Source organism: Chelmon rostratus, chromosome 1 (genome assembly GCF_017976325.1).
Source record: "Chelmon rostratus isolate fCheRos1 chromosome 1, fCheRos1.pri, whole genome shotgun sequence".
In the NCBI taxonomy this organism is placed as follows: domain Eukaryota; kingdom Metazoa; phylum Chordata; class Actinopteri; order Chaetodontiformes; family Chaetodontidae; genus Chelmon; species Chelmon rostratus.
The window spans coordinates 10,264,694-10,287,303 of NC_055658.1; the positions used below are offsets into that span (position 1 = coordinate 10,264,694).

General features: G+C 45.1%; 1 protein-coding gene across 3 annotated transcripts; it reads right to left on the reverse strand.

Annotated features, from left to right (window-relative positions):
- Positions 1–465: 465 nt before the first annotated feature.
- On the reverse strand, positions 466–20,736 carry fn1b (fibronectin 1b). Of its 3 annotated transcripts, XM_041943470.1 has the most exons (46): positions 20,437–20,736; positions 20,075–20,200; positions 19,602–19,739; positions 19,253–19,384; positions 18,710–18,847; positions 18,486–18,632; positions 18,209–18,391; positions 17,927–18,109; positions 17,614–17,790; positions 16,533–16,688; positions 16,267–16,395; positions 16,002–16,145; positions 14,491–14,612; positions 13,379–13,547; positions 13,115–13,291; positions 12,789–12,917; positions 12,588–12,677; positions 12,284–12,478; positions 10,966–11,244; positions 10,587–10,850; positions 10,409–10,503; positions 9,939–10,107; positions 9,691–9,777; positions 9,294–9,485; positions 8,024–8,302; positions 7,611–7,802; positions 7,408–7,497; positions 6,711–6,977; positions 6,461–6,577; positions 6,209–6,370; positions 5,963–6,118; positions 5,755–5,871; positions 5,271–5,540; positions 4,995–5,182; positions 4,827–4,914; positions 4,554–4,733; positions 4,349–4,438; positions 3,859–4,047; positions 3,644–3,733; positions 2,771–3,210; positions 2,524–2,662; positions 1,992–2,153; positions 1,774–1,899; positions 1,570–1,676; positions 1,365–1,460; positions 466–1,222 (listed from the first exon to the last, which is right to left on the reverse strand). In XM_041943470.1, exons 1-46 carry the CDS (start codon positions 20,576–20,578, stop codon positions 1,145–1,147), a joined length of 7,386 nt encoding a protein of 2,461 aa, XP_041799404.1. In that variant the 5' UTR covers positions 20,579–20,736; the 3' UTR covers positions 466–1,144. The 3 variants fall into 3 exon arrangements, with proteins under 3 accessions (XP_041799404.1, XP_041799405.1, XP_041799406.1); XM_041943471.1 differs by lacking the exon at positions 20,075–20,200; XM_041943472.1 differs by lacking the exon at positions 8,024–8,302.
- Positions 20,737–22,610: the final 1,874 nt, after the last annotated feature.

A 22,610-nucleotide genomic window follows, 5' to 3' on the forward strand; every position in this document is an offset into this window, starting at 1 on the left:
TATAGATATCAGAAATAGAAATACTGACATGCTAACATGTTGAACGTTACACCTGCTAAACATCGATCGTGTTAGCATGATGATATTAGCATTTAGTTTTAGTGCCTAAGTACAGCCTGATGGAGCCACTAGAATGACGGTAGACAGTCTTGTTAAGGACTGATGATACAATTTAAAACTAGCAAATTTAAATCAAGGGAATTGATTATGTAAATTCCAAAGAGCTTAAGTTCCTTGTCATTTTTTACTGATCTCCTTTACTTCTCATCCACTATAAATGTCTTTTAAGACCATTTATCTCATCTATTTAGTTTTTTTTTTTTTTTGTTGTATTTTTTTGGACAGTAGAGATGGAAATGAAACGAGAGCCCCTCAATCCCTGGAGTACCACATCTATTAAGTCTTCTGCAAGCACATCCTTCAACTTCTTACTCACAAAAAAAATGAACAAACATCACATTGCGGTCAGGTTTCAGGATCTCTCCAGCTTTATTAAAATAAGGGATTTCTTTTTGTCAAAGGTAGAAACAACTTTGGCACGGACAACAAAGTACAAAAATAGAACAGTTCAAATTCTCACATCCCAGTTCACACATTCACACGCTGAGATTAAAGGGATAAATTAGTATAAAGTCAGAGTTCAGAATGTGTCGATCACACAGTGCGACCCCTCAGAAACAAGAAGGCCTACAGAGAAGAAAAGCACATTTTCATGGACAAACATTTGTTAATGACTACATTGACATTCTTTAACACAGTGCTTACTGTCTGACAGTTTCTGCTCTTTGATTTGTTTCTGAATATTTAAAGTATAGAAATCTGACTGGTGACAAGTCTTCCGGTGAAGCTCGCAGAACTATGTAGAGGGAATGTTAACACCAAAAAAAAAAAGAAAAAATGTTAATGGCATTTTCCAATAGATCAAGAATTTAGAGACTTGATAGTCAACAGTGAAAAGACTGGCTTTAGAAGAGGATCACTTTGATCAGGCAGCAGGGCACCTTACACGTAACACCTTTAACTAAACACGTCAGAAAGTGATAAGGCAGTTAGTTAGGTCGCAGACAGCATGGCTTCTACAGGGTGAAACAGTGCAGCAATTGGACGGTGAGAGAGCAAAGCAGATGTCAGGTGACTGATCCTTTTACTCCCGAGGATTTTGAGGAACGTGTGCGTCTGCCAGCAGGTCGGGTCGCAGGCACTCAATGGGGCAATGAATATTCTGGAGGAAGATTTGAAGAGGTGAGATCACACACCAAGGTGCAAACAAGCCTGTATTTTCAGAAAATGCTGAGAAGCTGTGTGCCACTTCTTAATTGAGAAAAAAACAATATTATAAATTATTTTACATTAATTCTGCTCACCAATTTGCGGAGTGTGTTGTCTCCGTATCTAACAGGCTGCAGCAGACTGGCATCGACATCAGCACCCGGTCTGCGGCAGTTCTCACAGCGCCAGCCCTGACGAGACATGCACAAGTGTACATTTTAAATGCTTCTTGTAACTCAAGGCAACATACGTGTCACACTGAACATCAGACCCAAAGCCAGGGAGGTTGATGTGTTGTACCTGCTGTCCTCCAAAGCATGTGCAGGTGCAGATGGCGCCCAGGTACTCTTTCTGCCACTGGTTTCCCACCTGGTAAGCTTTGCCTTCGTCGTAGCACACTGAATCATCTATGTGGGCACACACATACATTCATTCACATGCAACTCCTTGACATCTTTTTTGAAACAATCATAGATTATTTCTTTGGGTCTTGGGAAGCCTTACGTGGTTCACACTTGAACTCTCCTTTGCCATTTCCCAAGCAAGTGCAGCTCATCAGGTGACCATTTTCTGCACGTCGGTCCCACTTCTCTCCAATGCGATAGTTGTTGCCATTGTCATGGCACCACTCTAATGATAGACAAAATATAAGAGACACCAAGTGAATATACTCAAATTCCAAATATGCTTATAGACCGCAGGAAAAATATCGCAAAACTTACTGGATGAATCACATCTGAAGTGGCCGCTGCCAAGGCCCAGGCACCTGCACCACAGCTTAAAGCCTGTCTCAGACATCCGCTCCCATTCACCACCAACATCATGGTAGGTCGCAGTAAAGGCATCATAACATTGGTCCTTTGTGGAGGGCACTCCCTCTGGGACTGAAGGAAGATGAGTGGGGAAAAAAGTGTAAGTGCCAGAGTCACTCCTGCCCTCTTCTGAACGGACTTTAATAGTACATCCATGCTTCTATAGGTATCTTTTACTGAGGTTTCATTGCATAAAAACAGCTGCAGCTAATAAAATAATTACTTGTTATTAACTTATTCCTAAATTTTAATCAGGGTAAGCTAATGTGCCGGCACTGACAATAGCCAGTACTATTTGTTACTTGCTAACATAAAAATGTTGCATAAACTTTGCTCAGCAAAAATGTTATTAAGCTGCAGTTAGTGTCTGTCTGGTGAAAATTCAGCTTCAGCCTCTCTACACTTTGACGAGGGCCTTGTTCACAAAAGTTTACTTGCTTACTTGTGTTACCAGCAGTGACGACCTGCTCCAGAATCTTGTGTTTGAGCGCCCCCAGCAGAGCCTCCACGATCACATTATAGTTTGCTCCGGGGGTGAGTCCTATCAGGGTGGCAGTGGTGGCTGTGCCTGGCAGGCTGACCTGAGTAGGAAGAGAAAGAAAAGGTTGGAACCATGTGAAATAAGAGATGTCATGTAATATGAATGATAGGTATGGACTGGGCTGGAGACCATGGCCGCCATCTCTTACCTGGAACATCTTCTCATTTACGTGTGTGAGAGGATGGCAGGACACCAGGTAGGCGTTGCTCTGCCTGTATGGCTTCCAGGAGATGGAGGTCTGAGTTTGGGCTTCCTGTGGCACTCCCGTCTCATTACCCAAAGTGGAGCCGATGGGCACGTTCAGCTTCAGGATGGGCAGTCTGCGGCCCTCTGCATCGGGAAGGGGCAAAAAGACCAGGGGCTCACGAACTTGCCCATAGGGTGACTGTAGGCTGCCACTATATCGGTTGTCTCCATTGTTGTTGTACTCAGTGTACTCCACATGCTGGCTCTGACCACTGTTCCCATCCTGGCCATTGTTGCCCACTACCTGGACTCTGTTGTCCAAGTCAGTTTCAGGCACATCCAGCCTGTCACCAACACCTCCAGGGCGGTGGGGCAGAGGCAGGGGAAGCAAGGAGTCTGGTTCTGGGCGGGAGAGATGGGGTTAGGTAAGCAAGCAGGTTAGACAAGAGGAAGGTAAAGCAGAGCTGCTGTAACATATCTCAGCCAACAGGGGGCAGATAAGCAGCCTTGCTGGGTTACTTCTTTGCAAAGTGTGTCTTAATACAGTATTACAAACACACAAATTATTTTGAATGGCATTTCCGGAGACATTCAAAATAAAAGGGGGTATTATTGTTTTAGGAGCCTAACATTTATTCACTGCACAGTTCATATCAAGGCCTCTGAGCAGCAACAAAACATAACAGCAAAACATTTGGTTCAGCTGAGCAGATTAAAGCTGCCATTCAAACCATAACATTTTACAGGACCCATAACTCATCTGAATTTTGCATCATTTTAATGCATTACCTGTACCATCACATTTGTTACTGTACAGAAGTCCTAAAATACTCACGAGTCCTGATTTTGCCCACCAGAGGCGTGCTCCTTTGTGTGTTCTGGATGGCGATGATCTTGATGATGTACTCAGTGGCTGGTCTCAGGCCTGAGGAGAGGGACAGTTATCATATAGTGGAATTATTAGTACTATTCGTTATTTTGGTTACAAATACAATATATTCAGTGGCAATGTTGTTTAAAGTGAAAATGGACCAGTTCACAAGTGCATACCAGATATGGTGGCATAGTTTTGGCCGGCGTGGGGTCGTGGGATGAGCTCTCGTGGTGCTCCTCCTGACTCCTCGTAAGTGATGTAGTATCCTGTGATGTGTGTGGCTGGTGGCTGCCAGGTGAAGGAGATGGAGGTGGGGGTGAAAGATGTGAACTGAAGGTTGGTGGGGGCCTGGACCACTGGTTCAGCTATGAAGACAAACACACACAATGTTAGATTATATAATTGCACAGCTCCTTCTGGAGCCACGGAAAGATATCACAGATGCAGAGTTCCCCTTTAGAAACAACTTTGTTCTACGTTGTGTGTCCACATTTGGAAAGTGCTTGCATCTACTGTGTATGTGTGCATTTTAAAGCATTGTGCACCTTATTGTTTTCATCTCTTCCTCTTTGTCTCTTTACATTGCTTGTACTGACAATGCACTGCACATACATTATGTAATGAAATGAAATATATTCACAATGGGGACACAGATTTGCACAGTACCTGTTTGAATCGTGAGAGTAAATGGTGCGCTCTTTGTGTTGCCATTCAGAGTGTACAGGCTGACGGAGTATGTGGTGCCTGGCTGCAGACCTTAACAAGACAAAACAAAACACTGTGAAGCATGACTGAAACACCAATATCACACTTACACATGTAAACCATGTCAACCTTTTAAAGGTTTGTTTAGCAGGACGGTGTGGTTTACCTGTGAGGGTGTAGGTGTTTGTTTGTCCTGGGATGGTCCTGCTGATGGTGGGGTGCGAGCCACCGACGGGCGCGGCGTCAATGAGGTAACCAGTGATGGTTTCCACCTTGGAGCGCCAGGTCAGTGTGAAAGAGGTGTCCTTCACGTCAGAGATACGCACACGCCGAGGAGGACTTACGTCTGCATCGAGGAGGAACAAAAACAGACGTAAAACAGAGCAGTGGATAAGTGCTGATGACTGGAAATGTGTCTGTTTATGATGCAGCCAGTTACCCTCCAGTGTGGTCGTCTCTCCCTCCAGCGGTCTGCTGGTGACAGAGTTCTTCAGGGCGTAGACATGTATCTGATATGTAGTTGCCACCTACGACACGCAGACATACAGTTAATATTTTCTCATTGACTCTGAATCCATGTAAATACTGCAACAAGAACTCTGTTTACCATGAGCCCTGGTACGACGACACGTGTGGTGTCCGGAGCAACGTTCATCTCTTTGGTGGGGCCGTTGATGTTCTTGGGGTTGACGACCACGCGGTAGCCTGTCAGGCGCGCAATGGGGGCTCGCCATGACACAGTGAAGGTGGAGGGACCGACCTCTGAGATCAACAGGCTGGTCGGTGCAGGGATTACTGAGAAAGCAAAAACACGTTTAGAACTGGAGTCAGGGAACGTATAGATAAAGTCGGATAAGTGTGGACGTTTTCTTTGTATTTCCACCTGTGGCCTGGGTTCCCACCAGCGGTGTGCTGGGTGTGCGGTCGTGCAGGGCAATGACTTTAACGGTGTATTCCGTCCCGGGGCGAAGGCCTCTGATCACCACACTGTCCTGGTCACCTCTGGGTGCTGGACGCAGCTCCCTCTCGCCCTCCTCTGAGCTGGAGTACAAGATGCGGTATGAAGTCACAGTGCCGTCTGGACTGTCCCATGTGATGCGCATGGAGGTGGAGTCGATGTCAGAGAAGGTCAAGTCTTTGGGCCCGTCCATAGCTGCGGGACAGAAGGAAGGGGAAGGGATTAATTGCAACTCTGAGCTGTTGTTTTTAATGAAAGAACGTGTACATCTAAGGATATAAGTAAGTGTAAGTTGCTCTGGTAGCGATATTGAAGCATGAACATTGGTTTGTGTGGCAGGATGTTTTGGTCAGAGATCCACCAATCAGCAGCCGGTTCAGGGATGTGAAAAATCTTGAGTCAAACTAACCAGTTATAGCATTCTCCACCACGGGGGAAGAGGGTTGTCCATCATTGCCCAGGGCATAGACACTCACAACATACTCAACAGTGGGCATGAGACCTGTAAACGTCATCTCTGTCTGATCTGTAACAGAGGAGTAGATAAAGAGCCAATGAGAACATGTATATAAAATAAACACGGCAGCCTGGTTCTGACAAGCTGCTTTTTGGCTTACCAGGGGCCACCACCTCGGAGTAGGAGGGTCCCAGGCCATTCTTGGGAACACTGGTGATTCTGTAGCCTCTGATTGGTCCCTGAGCGGGAGACCAGCGCACCGTGATGGCGTTGTCACTCACATCAGTCAGTTTCATGTCAGTGGGGGGCTCGGTATCTAAAGGAGAGGTGGACACATAATAAGCTTTAGATTTAATTTAACCCCTCAACAGTTGGATTAAAAAAAATCTTTTTCACGTTGCTGTACCAGTCTTGTGCGTGATGTAGACCGGGGTGTTGGAGGCAGGGCTGTCCCCTCTTCCGGTAACAGCGTAGACCGTGATGGTGTAGTCAGTACCAGGCTTCAGACCGGTGATGGTGGCGGTGGTCTGGGTGCCTGGGATTGTGAACTCTTGAGGAGACTCCCCACCTGGACAGAGAGGGAAGGAGGGCCAAGCGTTAAACTCAGAGCAAGATTGAGGTTTGAAAGAAACTAATCATAAAAAGAACATGTACAGACTTGTTCCTCCATAAGTGATCCTGTAGTTCTTCACTGTGACAGAGGGGGCGTCCCAGCGAATGGTGATGCTGGTGGGGGTGGACGATGTCACCTCCAAGTCAGTGGGAGCATCAGAGACTGAAGAGGAAAGAGGTGCATTAAAACACTACTATAAAAGCATTAAGAAAATAATTATGATCAAGATTCAGCTGAGGACTGTCATAAGAGGAGAAAAGGAGTGGTGATGAGGGAAACCAGTATAGAAACTCACTGGTGGCCTGAGTGCCAGTCAGAGGCTGACTCTCCTGATTGTTGCTGACAGCATACACATATATCAGATACTCCGTCTCTGGCGTCAGTCCAGTCAAAGTGAAGTAGTTCCTGGTTGGGGGCAGCCTCTCATCCTTGGCCCGCCCGCCGCTCGTCTTCTGGTAGCGGATGCGGTAGCCAGTGATGGCAGAAGTTGGAGCCAGCCAGTGAACGGTGAAGGAGTTGGTGCGAATGTCAGAGAAGTCCAAGCCAGTGGGGGAGTCCAGAGCTGGAGAGAAAGACATTGAAGAAAACAATTTGGAGGGTTATTGGCTTTTTTGTACTGGTGTCATAATTCAGGGGCTCTCAAACCTTTTAAAACCACGGCACCACTTCATGACAGCAACCCACAAAACATGCAACCTTAGCTAACAATTGGCACCATGAATGTCTGTTATAAGATTTAAAGTCAATATTTCAGTATGTAGTTGAAAATACAGTATATGACAACTTTTAATTAACTCTAAGAAGTTAACTTAAAGGAAACAAGCAGTTTTTGGCTATGTCGCTGCGCACATATGAAGATAAATATTGTTCTTCTATCTTCCGTTTTGATGAAACGCTATTAAAAACTGAGGTAAAAATGAACATGAAAAAGTCTCGCGGGATCCTCGGCCCTTCCTTAAGGCACCCACTTTGAAAACCACTGTCATACTCACTTGTCCTCTGAGTCCCTGTGGCTGGTTTACTTTCTCGTTCACCGTAGACACACACAACACTGATGCGGTACTCAGTGTTGGGCAGCAGGTCTACAGAGAAATTACAGTTAGAATGGCTTGACATGGAGCAGTGCAACGAAAAACAACTAATTTTGGACGTTAAAGCCAGCTTTCTGTCAGGCACAGTCTTCACATCATCTTACTCTGCAGCAGGAAGGTGTTGGTGGCTCCGCCAACGTTAACCTCCTTGATGTCGTCATCTGTAGCTACAGGGTGGTAACGGATGACAAACCGAGAGATGTCGCTTGGCGTGGCAACATGCGGGACTGTCCATGTCACCCTAATATGGTCAGGACCCACGCCTCCAAACTGCAGGTTGGTGGGAGCTGGAATGGCTGGAGGAACGAGGGATTAAAAGTTATACCAAACACTGGACAAACAAAGAGGTTAACTTTGTAAAAGTACAATGCCATAAGGAAAAAATCATTTCTGAAATTCACTGTAGCTTCTGAGTTCATCATGTGCGTTAATAAAAGTCCTGTTAAGGTGCTCTCGTCAGTTCTCTAAGATCAAAACCCGAGCCCTTCCCAATGATGGACTGAAAGAATTAAATCACCCGCTTGTGTTTGCTTTGTGTGTGTGGTCGGCTTGCTTTTCCCCTCTTCTGTTACAGTGGAGATACTGATGTCATAGTCCACGCCCGGCTCCAAGCCATGAATCGTGTAATAACCGGCCGATGCCTCCACCATATCTTGAAAAATTGGCAAGCTCTCGCCTGATGCTACTACCGTTATCCGGTAAGCAGTAATGGCAGTGTAGTTCAGAGGGATCCAGCGCAGGCCAATGGTGGTGTCAGTAATGTCGACAAAGTCAATGTGACTTGGTGTGGGGATTTCTGAAAGGGTTAGGTCAGTTGCAAAGCGCAAGCAGAATTAGACAGAGAGACTGAAAACCCATTGGTTATATCAAAAACATTATTTCATTTCATTCCCAATAAACCAGAAATCAAGCGTGTAACAGTAGCCATGCTGGATAGAGACAATTACAAATTACTGTAATTATTGTAATTAATACACAATCAGAACTTACTTTATAATTAAAGCAGTGATTAATACTACTGTTCTGGGCATGCTAAAAAAATTCACCATCCCAATTAATAAACTACATCTCCATGCATTGTAGGTTAGCCTGTGATCATGTTAGTAGTCATAATTCAAGATGCATTACACAATATCTGTCTATTTTTACAAAGAGATTGCTCAAACCCACCAAGAATTAGCCCACAACTCTGCAGCTCCATGCAGCTTTTTAGCCTGTTTTAGCTCCTTGTTTTGGTTTTATAGCTCATTTTACACCTGAGTTAGATCTCACTGCTCTCACTAACCTTGTTTCCAGCAGCACCCTATCTGCCCAGCACCACACAGCTGATAGATAAAGTTAGCAGCTAGCTGGTGAAGTCGAACGTCTAGCACATATACTAAGATATTTGTGGTGGAGACCAAAACGGAGCTTTAGTGACAGTAAATATTGAACTTAATCTGTCAGGTGGCCGTCCACGGAATGACAATGTTGTGCCTGTGAGGTCATTTTTAAGTTATTCTAAATTCGATCTTTTCTTTTCGTTTGAAGATGCTTCAGCTTCAAAGAGAAAGTATTCACATGGAAAAATGTCCAGCATGAAGAGGAATACACTGTAAGGGCGGGAATACTGAAAATATTATCGGAAAGACAGGAGGTGAAATATTGGAGTTGGCTCTAGTTTCACTTGCCTTTGATGCCAAATTTTTCTTTCTCTCCTGCACACAGACACACTGGTCTTTTCTGTGGACGCAGTTGTGTGTTTGACGCGTGTTAACACGTGTGAACGGTTTCCTGGTGGCTCCTACCTGGTGTGACAATAGTGGACACGGGCACACTTTCCAAATGACCCTTGGTAGAGAAGACACTGATGTTGTACTCTGCCCCGGGGTTCAGGCTCTCCAGCAGGCACGAGGTTTGATCAGCTCGGACAAACTCTTCCAGGGAGTTTCCTCGCTGGCCGCTGGTCGGCGTGCTCGTCACTCTGTAGCCTGTGATGCCTGCAGAGGGCGGAGGGAACATGACAAATATGGAGGAGATGGAACACAATGTCAAGAGGTTTTTGCAATTTATGAGTCACTGTGAGAAATGAAAAGGAAATACCAGGAAGAGATGTTTGTCCTGGTGAAAAAAAAATACCATTTGAGGGCCAAGGTCTAGACTTGGCGTGATCCAGCGTGTGTGGGGAGCACAGTCAATATTTACCTGGTGTTTTGGAGGCGACCCAGTGGACAGTGAGATCTCCTGTGTCCCGGCTGGACTCCACTCTGAGGTCAGTGGGAGGAGACAGGGCTGCGAGGAGAAAGAGCAGACCATGACACAAGCATGAGAAACTTGATTGGATGCAGGTTAGAACAGCGCTGCGTGAGCCCACAGTAATATGAAATAAATCTGGCGTACAACTTCTTTTATAAGGCCGTCTTTTACTCAGTTTAAGTGCATTAGATACGCACAGGTGACAACGTTGCGGGTTATGGGGCTTCCACGGTTGCGTCCGTTGAAGATGGGCTGAACGCTGTAGGTGTACTGAGTTCCAGGAATCAGACCGGGGATATAAATACGTCCAGTGTCCGAGGTCTTTTCCCTGGGAGACTCGCCTTCCTGGCTGGGAAGCACGGACAGCTGTGGAGAAAGAGGCAGACATGCAGAGATCAGAAACCTGGAAAATACATCTAAAATATCCAGCAACAAAGACATTAAATCTGCACTGATTGATTTCTTCAGCAACCTGGGGGCAGACATGTTAGCAAGCCTATTCACATATCTAGCAGACACAGAGAAACATTAGCAATAAGTCATGTGTCAGGCCACCATATCAACTAGTATAAAAATATTTATTACAGCAGTTTTATTTTTGTTTGATTATGAACGTTTTCCCTGGATGATGAATTTTGGGATGTGGCAAGATGATGCTGGCGTTTACCTTGTAGCTGAACCTGCGGACAGGTATCCAGGTGATGATAATGGAGGTGTCAGTGATTTCAGTGCTGAAAGGAGGAGCATTTCCCATCTGAGGATCTGGGGGGAGGGGGGGACATATTAAACTTCCTGCAAGAATTGACTATACTCTCTGCTGGCAATCGGTTTCTCTTAATACTGACTGGTGGTAAAAAAAGTAGTGACGCCTTCGCTGAGCTCATTGTCCAGCTCTGAGTGGAGTGTGGCTGTGTACTGCGTGTCGGGACGCAAGTTCTTCAACGGGTACTGGGTGACCCTGCCTGGGATCCTCTTCTCAATGGGGCTGGAGCCCCCGGTGCTCAGGAAGAGACGGTAGCCAGAGACGATGGCACGAGGAGCCTCCCAGATGACCAATGCGCTGTCGTGGCCGACGTCAGTGAAATGCACATCGGTGGGCGCGTCAGGTTCTGGAGGGGTTCGAAAATATAACACATGTAATGTATGTGTAATCTCTCACATTTTATGTTTTGTTGTAATCCACCTGTGTCTAATTTGGGCTCCTTTGTCCATGGCGAAACTTACTGGTAGACTTTTCTCCTACAAGCGGCTCACTCTCCACTCCACCATTGATGGCGTAGATGTAGAAGCGGTACAGTGTGCCTGGCTGCAAGTGAGTGATATCAGCATATGCGTTGGGTGAGATGGGCAGCGGCAGGGGTCTTATCTCGGTGCCGTCAGGACCAAGAGGGGAGAAAGTCACCCTGTAACCGGTCACCTCGCTGGGTGGACCGGTCCAGGTGATGCTGATCTTTACATCTGAGACCTCATAGAACTGCAGGTCTGTGGGAGCCGGGACCTCCTCTGTGGACAGGAAGTTGTTGATTAATGTACAAGCAGTACAGCCAGAATCAGACTTACAAGTATCCTTTTTTTGATGCCTGTAACGCTACTGAGCAATATATTTATAGTGCAACATGCATGTTTGTTAGGCATCAAAGATACACACATGTGTTTTGGGGAGATGCAATGAATCTTCGACAGGGCACCATTTACTTAGCTGTGTAGGTAGTGTAGATTGCTAAATCAGGAATGCCAAGTGCATTAAAATAATATAAAAATCTGTGTTGTGGTAGCTTTGCAAAAATATGTAAGTTTAAAAAATCAGTGCAATAAAGTGCTTTAACAGTTTCCAGGCTGAGGTATTTACAGATCTCAAAATTAATTGCTCAGATAAAGCAAAAAATGTAATGTAATACCAGACCAAACAGGGGTTAAAAAAGAAATTAAAGGCATTCTCTGCAGCATCTGGTTTTGTTTCTCGAGTACAATAAAGCAGTTCAGTCTGCCTTGCCAGGCATAAGAGGGAAAGAGCCAGAAATGTAAATCCAATTTAAGATACACCGAGGATTTATAAAGTGTGTCTTTCTGTCGCCGTGTGGATGTGGGCTCTATATGCACGCATGCCTTCGTGAGTTTTTTAACTATGTCTGACCAGGTGTCTATTTTCTGAGCCCACCCTGAGTTAAAGAGAGTTCATCCAGGGGGTGCGGTGGACTAAGATGAAGATGAGAAGCCTCTGAAGAAATATTACGATGGTATTGCTATAGCTGTATATTTTGACAAAGCAGTGTTTTGACAAGCTCAGTCTTTGAAACACTGGAAAGCCCTTCCTAAAGCCCCCCTGGCCCTTATAAGGAGTCTTCAGCTGTGAGTATAAACTGCTCAGCTTTCACTGACTGCCAAAAGACAAAGAATGATCTAAAAAGAATAATTCATCATCTAAAGAACAGAAAAACATATGTGAATCTTTTAATAAAACAGAAAGTCTGGTATTGGTTTAAGTTATGAAGTTACATAATTAAAGAAGCAGTTTTCATTAGCATCTGTTTAAAAATTGTACCTGGCAGAGGAGATCCAGCTGTGTTGACCTGTACAAAAACAGGCTCGCTCTCTTGGTCCTCCTCCACAGCGTAGATGCTGATGTTGTAAAGAAGACCAGGGCGAAGGTCCACCAGGTTCACTGAGGTCTCAGAGTCTGGCAGGGTCAGCTCAGTGCTGCTGCCTTCCACTGACGGCGTGTACACCACACGGTAACCTGGCAGGCACAAACACACAGTTACACACAGCCAGAATACAATGGATCTCTATTTCAAGCTACTAATTTAAATCAAGTATAAACACACATACAGAGACAAGTTCCTTACCAGTGATAGGAGCCTGAGGCCTGGACCAGCTGATCCGGATGGAGGTCTCTCCCACCTCATCGACTGCATGCTGAGCAGGGGTGTCAGGAGCTGGGGAAAGGAAAAGGAGGGGAGTCATTCAAGTTGCATTTGTGTAAAAATGTACAACATGTGCATAATCCTGATGATATATAGTGAGGAGGAGGAGGAGGATTCTCCCACCTGTAGTCTGGGAGGTAGTCAGAATGAGGTTTGGCTGTCCCTGATCTGGAAGCTCGTAGACGTTGACGTTGTATCTGCGTCCGGGCAGGAGGTCAGTGATGGTGACAGAGTTGGCTGTGCGAGGAATATCTGGAGAAGCAGATGAAAGGTTAGTTAATCCACACACCAGTTGCACTGATGTTGCAAATCAGTGACGTGGGCTGTTCAATGGCAATGTTGGATTTTCACAAAGTGGTGAACCTTGCTCCATCCTTGCTTCCTTAACAGAGGAACTGCCTAATGAATTAATCCTTTCAAGTCTTTCAGTTGTGATCAAAGAAGCTCACCCAGGACCTTCGGCTTGGCCCCATTCTCACTGAGCTCGTACTCCACCCTGAAGCCGGAGATGGTGGACGAGGCTGATGTCCAGGACACGACAAAGCTGTTTGAGGTGATTTCTGTCACCGACTCAGACGTGTCCACCACTGGAGCGGGCTGGGTCGTCTCTCCCTCCGATGTTTCCACTTGAGAGATGAAGAGATACGAGGTTTCTGTGAGTATTTTGTCAGATTTGTGGCATTGAGAGAACATCACTGCTCAAGTCTACTCACAAGAACCATGGGTAGTGGTGAAATCGAAGCGCGTGACCTCGCGGCGTCCGTAGCGCAGGATGCTGATCAGCTGACCCTCGTAGGTGACGCCGGGACGCAGACCACTGATGGTGTAGGAGTTGAGGTGTCCGGGGACACTGACCTCCCTCCAGGGTGCGCGGGCATTTTTCTACCAGAAGGAGCAAAAAGATAAAAAGTTAATGAAATTTAAGTCAAGTTTTAACAACATAAAGTATAAACTGAATTAAATCTTCATCTGCTGATGAAGACTGCGTAATATGAGTGTAAGATTAAGCTTTTTCCAAGATCAGGAGTGACCTCTGAACCACAGCTTTTAAACAAACATAGACAAAAGAAGTGCACAGAAAAAATGGAAATAATCTACAATTACACTAGAACTAGGCAAACCCCATCTGCTGATGAATACCATGTTATATGATAAAAAGCATCAGCTACTAAATGGATCTTGTGACGAGATTGTTGGCACACATAAATCTTGAAAGAAATGAAAGATTTTGACAGCACAGATATAATAAAGTTGACTGAAATTGACAAGATTTACTGGAATCATTAATTAATTCAGGAAATCAGGACTTTATATGGTAGCTTGTTTATTTTGGACTGGACACAGACCCATTTACTGCCACATCCTGATTTCAGTGTTTAGACTGGCTTAGCACTCGGTCGGAAAGCTACAAACCCTCTCAGCAGGAGGGCCAGTTGAGGGCTTTGAGTGACTTTGCAGTCCAAAATATACAACCCCTTCAGAGGAAATCTTTTTGACTACAGCATTTCAGCTAGCTTGCCAGTCCTTGACGTCTTTAAAGAGAAAAAGACATGTGAGGGGGGAAAAAATCACAGGGAGGGGGATATTTCTCTGCCAAAAACTGTGTGTTTGTGTATGTAGACTGTAAAGACGAGTTCATGTACTTTCTAATCACCTTGTTTGTGCATGCTCAAACTCCAAAAGTACCAAAAGTGCTTGACCTCATTCAGACTGTTTGCTCACCAGTAGGCACATTTAAAAACACCCCTTTGAGAGACAAAATGAGGGCATTTGCATTTACAAAAGCAGCTTCTAACCCTTATTATGAACCAAAAGGGTGACTCACAACTCTCCATTTAAGGATGTACTGGGTGATGTGGACAGACGAAGGCGGGTTCCACTGAATGGGGTGGGAGTCTGGCTGTTTCCCCGCCTCTGTGATGATCACCTGGACAGGTCTGTGGCCGTCTGAGGAGTTGGAGAAAGGATTGAGGGGGAGTCATCAGGAAAGAGCAGGAGAGACGTTGACACTATTAGCACCGAGAAAGAGACTCGCACGTTGTCAAAGATATATAATATAACAGTGTTACCTGCAGAGAGCGTGGGTGGGTGTTAGCTACTTTATGGTGAGGCTCTGTCAGGTGGATTCATCTTTCTGGGATAAAACCAAACCACCAGACGGTGCTAAACCAGCTGAAACACCCGATGACATCTTACAGTGTGACATAACACCGGGGCACTATATTCATCACGGTTTGTCTGGCCTCTGTAACCCCAAGAACACACACTTCAAACTGCCACACTGCTCCGCACTCACACGAACACTTTCCTCTGCCACTGGTCACCGTCAGAGGGAAATGTTGCAACTCTAACTTGATTCGAGACACACAATGTGCTGCAGCACAAAGTACCCCATTAAGCAACCCATTCCGGAAGGAGATATTGTAGGCAGGAAGTGTGCATACGGCAACCCCTCCCTCCCCCTCAGCAGGTCAGTACAACACCAGGCGGGGGGAGGAAAAACCTCTCCAGCTACAAAGACCAAAGGGAAGACGGGGGTGATGTGATTGGCCGACACTTCTCCATTTGCCGGAGATCAAAGTCAAGAAAAATCCCAAACCCCCGCTTCCCTCCACTAACCTGGCAGGCGAACTTTCATTTCAGTGACGTGTGACGGGAGGTTAGGTGTAGGTGAGAGGAGGGAGGCCAGTAACAGAGGGGAGTTGAATGAGTACAGCAAACACAAATTAAGCACTAACAGCTGTCTGACTCAGTGGAAAAGCTGCAGGAGTTTTGCAGGGGTTCAGGATTTAAATCTCTCACCCCCTGATTGAGACTCAGACCGGACAAAGTTATCAGTTATATCAAAAGATCCTCCACAAATTAGACAATGACGCTGAGGTTGAACTCTTAACTGAAAACTCTCTCTGATAATTATAAGGAAAACGAAAAGATATGAAGTGAGAAAGAGCCTCTTTTACTATGATTTCTATGTGGATCTATGCTCATCTGTTATGGACATCAGAGATGTACAAGTGAAAGTTTAAGTCATGCTAATTCCTGATATATCTGCATCATGTCTGTGTGTCTATATCTGACTAAGTTATGACTCTGTGGGGAAAGAGTGCTACTTTGCAAATTGCATCAGTTAGGCACCGCTTGAAGTCTTCTAGTTAATTTCTGCATCACTTTCGCTGTTGTGTGATGTAAATAAACACTGAAACCACCAATCATCAGTGCACTTATGGCCCAAATGACTGACTTGACAAATACAGACCACATGGACTCTGCACAAACAGAGCTGCACACCAGCTGACGAAGGCTGCTGGATGATGTTGGAGGAATTATGCTTCCTACCTTGGTAGGTCTGCTGAGGTTCACATCTCATCTCTCCAATCCCGTTGCCATAGCAATAACAGCGATAGTGGATGCCATGGATGGCTTTGTCCCACGTCTCTCCAATCTGGTAGAACGCCCTGGTTTGTGGCTCCTGACACTGATCTTTTGTCGAAAACAGAAGAGAACAAATGAGATGATTGGACGGGACGGAGAGGGGCGGGGATGTAATTCTCATCTGAAAAGTGCATTAGCATTTCACTTCCCCAACGAGCCATGAACGCACCAATAGCGTCACACTTCCAGCGTCCACGTCCCTGTCCATAGCAGGTGCAGTTCATCATGTAGCCCTCATCGTGGCGCTTGAAGAATTCCTGGTTTACTTCGTAATTCAACCCATCAACAATGCACTGATCTGGACACGTAAAAAAAAGGAGTAAAGTCAACAACAACAACAATCAAAGTCCATTGTCTTATTAAACTACAAGACAACTGTAACTACTTCAACACAATATCTAAAGGACTTCCACACTTGTGTTTTTGCTCTCTGACCTCGCAGCTGTGAGTAAGCGACACAGCTCCACTCCCCACGGCCGTTGCCCAGGCATGTGCACTCCATCATGTGACCCATGACATCATGGCGTTTGTCCCACTTGTCGCCTATACGGTGCATGGCTCCATCGTTGGTGGTACACACCTCTTCGTGGGCTATAGAAAGACAGAATAAAAAAAATTAAAAGGAAGAATTTGCTCTGTGCTCTTACACATGTGTTGTTGATGTGTTCTGTGCATTCGCATGCTGTTATGTGTGTTGGACCGGAAGTTCTCCTTGGTCCAGTTAGCCCACTATCTCGACTATGTATGTAATACCCCCCCAGTCCTCCGCCCCTGAACAGGCCTGTCAGTACTCTCCCATGACCATAAACCCTCCCTCCTTTAAACACCAGTTATTTAGTCCCCAATTGTGTACAAGTGACCCATGCAACCAAACAGCTATTAACATCTGACGGCAAGATCAGATAGACCAAAGCATTTAGTGTAAGTACACCCCAGCAAGTAATATATCTATAGCATGTTAGTTTAGCATTATTTTTAACATTTCTTGAACATTTCTCAGGTTAAATTGAGTGAAAGCAACAGATCGAGCGCAACTTTCATGTTTCACTTCCTCATCGAGCATTAGACGAGAAGATTGATACCACTCTTGTGTCTGTACGTTAATGGAGCTGCAGCCAGCAGCTGGCTAACTTAGCTTAGCTTAGCATGAAGACTGGACACAGAGGGAAACAGCTAGCCTGACTCTGTCTGAAGGTAGAAAAACACCTTCCAGCACCTGTAAAGTTCGCTAATAAGCATGTTGTGTTATGATTGTTTAATATGTACGATAACCATAAGCTGTAAAAACCCCAATCTAAAGGCACTCATGTATTAAGTCATTCACTACTATAACATACAGTAGTTCATTATAGTGAGCAGTAAATTGAGATTCCAGACACTTATAAATCATCTTGTGCCATCACTCACAGGTGTAGAGTCACACAACTGTAATTTGCACCTCTATAAAATGTGACACATTGCATTGTGGGATTGTTAGCAGGAAGTAGTGAATCAGTACACAAACACACACACTCACCAGCCATGGGGCAGAATCCAAAGCGCTGCTCTGTGTCGTAGTCGTGGGTGGTACCGCACCACCTCATGCCATCACGGCGGCCATCGGCGGTGCAGTCGGTGTAGTTGCGGCCACTGTAGAGGAAGGGGAAGTGGCACAGGGCCCCGTTGGAGTTCCCACCTCGTGTTGCCACAATAGCTGAAATTTCCAGATCAGAGATGTGCCGTGAGGGAATCTTAAATAAATTGGTGGTGGAAGGCACTGACTGGCAAAAGCTGTTATTCAATAAAAAGCCAACATCAGCCCAGTATATTCACAAAACAAAAAGTCTCACCATTCTTCTCGGTACAGAAAGAGTACTGCTGGTCTTTCTCGTACTCTGAAGTGGTAGAGCACCAGAGCTGCCCATCTGTGCGTCCATCTGAGGTGCAGGAGTAGTAGGTCTTTCCCATGAAGACAAACGGGAAGGCACAAGGCTGGCCGTTAGAGTTGCCGCCGTATACCTGGTTCCTGGTCTCTGCACACAGGGGATGGAAGAGTCGTCATTATTCCCCTCAAATGTATTTTGCATCAAGGAAACCCAATTAGACACATAACAAAGAGACACCAGACTCACCCGACTCCTGACAGCTGACCCCGTTGCCCAGACAGGTGCAGAGCATCTGCTTGCTGCCCTGGCTCCTGAACCAGCGCTGTCCGTCGTAGAAGGTGGCTCCAGAATCTGTGCGGCACGTCCCCTCGGCGGGGGGCTCGAGCTCCTGCCGAGAGTGGGTGGGGGTCACCACAACAGTGCCTGTGGCTGCAAACCACCAAATAGATGAAAAAAAAGAATAATGAACGACCATTTTTTAACAAGATCGAACTTGAGCAAGCGCTTAGATTTTGAGTCTCACTTCGGCCTGCGTTGTGCCTCTCGCACTTCCACTCTCCACGGCCATTTCCTAAGCACTGGCACTGCAGGATGTGCCCGCTTGTGTCCTTCTTGTGCCATGTGTCTCCGATGCGGTACGACTTCCTGGTGTCCTGGTCATTGCAACGATCTGGTTGGAGAGCAACAGCGGTCAGCAGCCATCGCTCCAGCATTTAAAAGTGTGTGTTCACTTGTGCTTTTTCTTACTCCGTGAGGTGCACGTGATGCGGCCATTTCCCTCTCCCAGACAGGTGCAGTCCAGCATCATCCAGTCTTGGTACGGTTTCTCCCAGGTCTCCCCCACGAGGTACGACGATGCAACGCTGCTGTCGTAGCATCGCTCGGCTGCACAGAAAACACAGAGAGCCTTCAGTTATTGCACCCGCCATTCGTCAAGTGACACTGTGAAACCCCGGCATCTCAATCACACCAGACCTTTCCAGGAAATGAAGCCAGAGAAAATCAATAGCTGTGGCGTAAGATGAGCAAAGTGGAGAGGCATGCTCTCTCACATACTTACCTTATTTGTCTGGACTGTTGTCAAATATTTGCAATGGTGTCAAATACAGTCATGCTTCTGAGAAACGGCCCTGACTGTAAGTTTATACGTGCATACGTGTGTGTGGCAGTAGCTGTATACACAAAGTGTGCATGGTTAAGCTGTGATATTTCAGATTTATCTGCATTCCAGGGTTCACATGGAAAGAGTGGTGCCACCCTCGTTTAAGTTCATGAGGTGAAAGCACTCACCCAGTGGTTTGCAGGTCCACTCTCCCTTGCCATTCCCAAGACACACGCACTCCAGCATGTAGTCAGCTCTGTCATGAGGCCTCTGCCAAGTGTCCCCGATTTTATATGAACTCCCGCCTTCATGGCAACGATCTGTGAATGAAAAAAATGTGGAAGTTCCACTGGTTTAAAAAAAGTGCCCATCCATCATTCAAAGGTTATATTCAACCATAAAATGAGGTCATGCTATGTGTTTCCAATGCATGAAAGAAGCAGGGAACACTGTAAATCACTAAACTTTTTTTTTTTTTTTTTACATGCTTAGACTTGATTTTTGAACTGCAGCCAGTTTATTATTGTGGTTACTCACTTGCAATGGTACAGCTGATCTTGCCTCGACCAGAACCGATGCAGGTGCAGTCCCATATCATGCCGTCCTTTGGTCTTTCGTAGGTTTCACCGACCCGGTATGTCCGGTCATTGTACTTATCATAACAGGACTCCTCCACTGAGAGAGAAACAGAGGAAGCACTGAAAGGTTAAGACGCTGTTGTTGTGGAGCCGTGGTGGATTTTTCTCTTGCTGCGTAAAGACGCACAGATCCCCGAACAAGTGGACGTCTCAATCTGTTCCCAAGTACAAGTTTAAGTAACTCAGGTCTGGTGTTTTAATCACAGTGTGATTGACTATTTTAATGCACTGGCCACAAAAGCAGTCAAACAAGCGGTGATGAGGGAACTATCCCAAACCACAGTCAGCTTTCACTCGTTTCTATGTGTGAAACGTGAGCACAAATGTCCTGCTGAGACATTTCTCTATCAAACCGGCTCGTCTCTCACTGACCTTCAGGCTTAGTTTTACATTTGATGCCTGCTGCTCCATTGCAGGTGCACACCAGTGTACTACCACGGTAGGGTTTCTCCCACTGCTCGTTCGGTCTGAACGATCGACCGTTTTCTTCACAGCCGACTAGAAATCATATAAGAATAATGTTATATAAAAATAATGATGTGGCTCATCTCAAAAGAAATACAAGTCCAAATTAAGCCAAAACCAAATCATTAGTTATGAAAAATTATTGTGAATTTAGTTCATTTATTGGCCCAACACACAATTTCTAGTGCAGGAAAAATCATCTTTGTTGTCTTTTTTTTTTTCTTACATATTAAAGTTAAGACTACTTTAATGGGAGTCCTTGTACTAACCTGGTGTAACGGCCGCAGCGTCGTGGAGGTCAGGATACACCTGATACTGGCCACTTTGTCTTTTGCTCTTCTTTGGCAAGCCGTGGACCGCGCTGCTTACGCACAGCGCAACCAGTAACCCTGTCAGTGGGCCACCGGTCATTTTGTGGAAAAGATGGGATTTCGAGGATAAGAAGAAAAGAACTAGTTAACCACGCAATGTTTAAAAAAAAGAAGAAGAAGAAACGAGTGCAAGACTTAGGTTTAGCTTGGAGAAATAACTTCTGTCCCTTATTTTCTGCTCCCCGCTGCCGCCTCGCAGCCGGTGCACCAGACTGAAGAGAAGGGAGCGCACTGGTTTTATACCCGGACGCACCGCTGCAGCCGGTTGAAGGGGAGGGCTTTAACTGGAGCTGGGATGACTGTAGGCAACACTGACACTCGACACAGAACATTAAAGAAAAAACACGAAATTCTAAAGATGAGAGAGCACCTGAAGTCTGTTCGTTTTAGAGGTAAGTTCAGGTGGAGTGGCACCAGTAACCTTCATACCTGCTGTGACGGAGAGAGGACATGCAGAGGGTAAGAGAAAAAATATCATTAAGATAAACCGTAATATTAATAAACCACCACAAAGGACACTACAGAAACCTCAGTTAAGTTACAAGCAAAATATCTTAGTTCCTAAGAAATAGGACCAACCCAAGTCTTTTCTGGGGATCTTTGAGATTAATTCTCAAGTTGATTAACTTTGCAATGTGCATATATCCAAAGCAACAACCAAATGCCCCTCATAGCGTGTCATGCATGTGGTATGTGTCTAGACAAGAGACTAAAAACACATTATGGGGTAGATAAGACTTGTCATATCAATCTCAATTCAAAAACATGGCACAGCACCAACAAATGGATCAACATTAGAAATATTTAGTATAATGCTTTGAGTTAAAGACCCCCAAATCAGACAATGTGAGCCCAGCTCTGGGATTGAGATTTGTGCAACCATTGGGAACAATAAATTGTAGGTTTTTTCAGATCAAGTGGGGGCCCATGGTAGCACATGAGCAATTACAGTATGTGTACTTTGCTGAATCCTAGATGAGTAAAAACTTCCAGTGTCTGAGCACAGCAGCTTGTTGATGAATGAGGAAGAGCCTACAGTAAGTCCTGACTGTCTGTTCTGCTGCCCTTCAGACAAGAGTTCACTGTTATGTATTTTTGGCCATGTTGAGAAATCAAATTTCTTCAGACTGCATGCTGACTCACTTCTTACCGCCAGTTTTTCCATAATTTAAAATTAGTTTAAATAATTAGTCAAGTGTGCATGTGTTACAGAGAAAGATTACCAAGTGCTTTCTGTGATCCATAATGATCCATAATTCACAGTCAGTCTGCACGACCTCACCAGGGAAAAAAAAAACATAATTAAACAATTATCTTGAAAAAAAGACACAACTCCACTCATAAACCGAGTAAAAACAAAGGTTGTGACAAGTTATATTATGAGCAAGTATAAGCTATAAGTATCATGGTAAATATTTCAGCTTTTGAAGACAGAATCAATTGTGTTTTGAAGAATTACACACAATTAATATTCCTTGAGCATCAGCTGAATATACAGTGTTTTGTAATGACTTGCTGTCACATTCTGGCACCAAATAAACTGCTTGAAATCAGATGTTCCCCTGTTTTCCATAAAGTCTCTGCTCAGGTGACCTCAGTTTAGATAATGCATCTTAAACAGCAATCACACATCACATATAAAGGTAACTTTGTTCCTGTGCTTACCAGGTGAAGCTTTCCAACATTTAAAATCAGCAAAATAAAATGTTGTGTATATGGCTGTGCCTTTGCATTTAATGGATAATTCCAGATGTATTGCAAAATATTTTATCCACTTTACCCTACTTATATTTTGGGGGGGTTTCTTAACCTTGGGAATTTAGAGAATAAAAATGTTTTAAAAATCTGTGGTTTAACTACACATAACATGGTTGATGGTTTTGTACCAAACAAAGGTCAGTGGGGTTCATTTCTGGCAAGGAATTAAATATTTTCAAAAACTATGTGCAAAAGAGGAAAGAAACTCTAAAAGCAACCACAGTATCCTGCCTTGGTTATTTCATGGTGCAGGAGCTGCTGGTTCAACTAAACTCGCTCGTGGTTCTGGTCCGGCGAGCAGCTACTGTGTGACT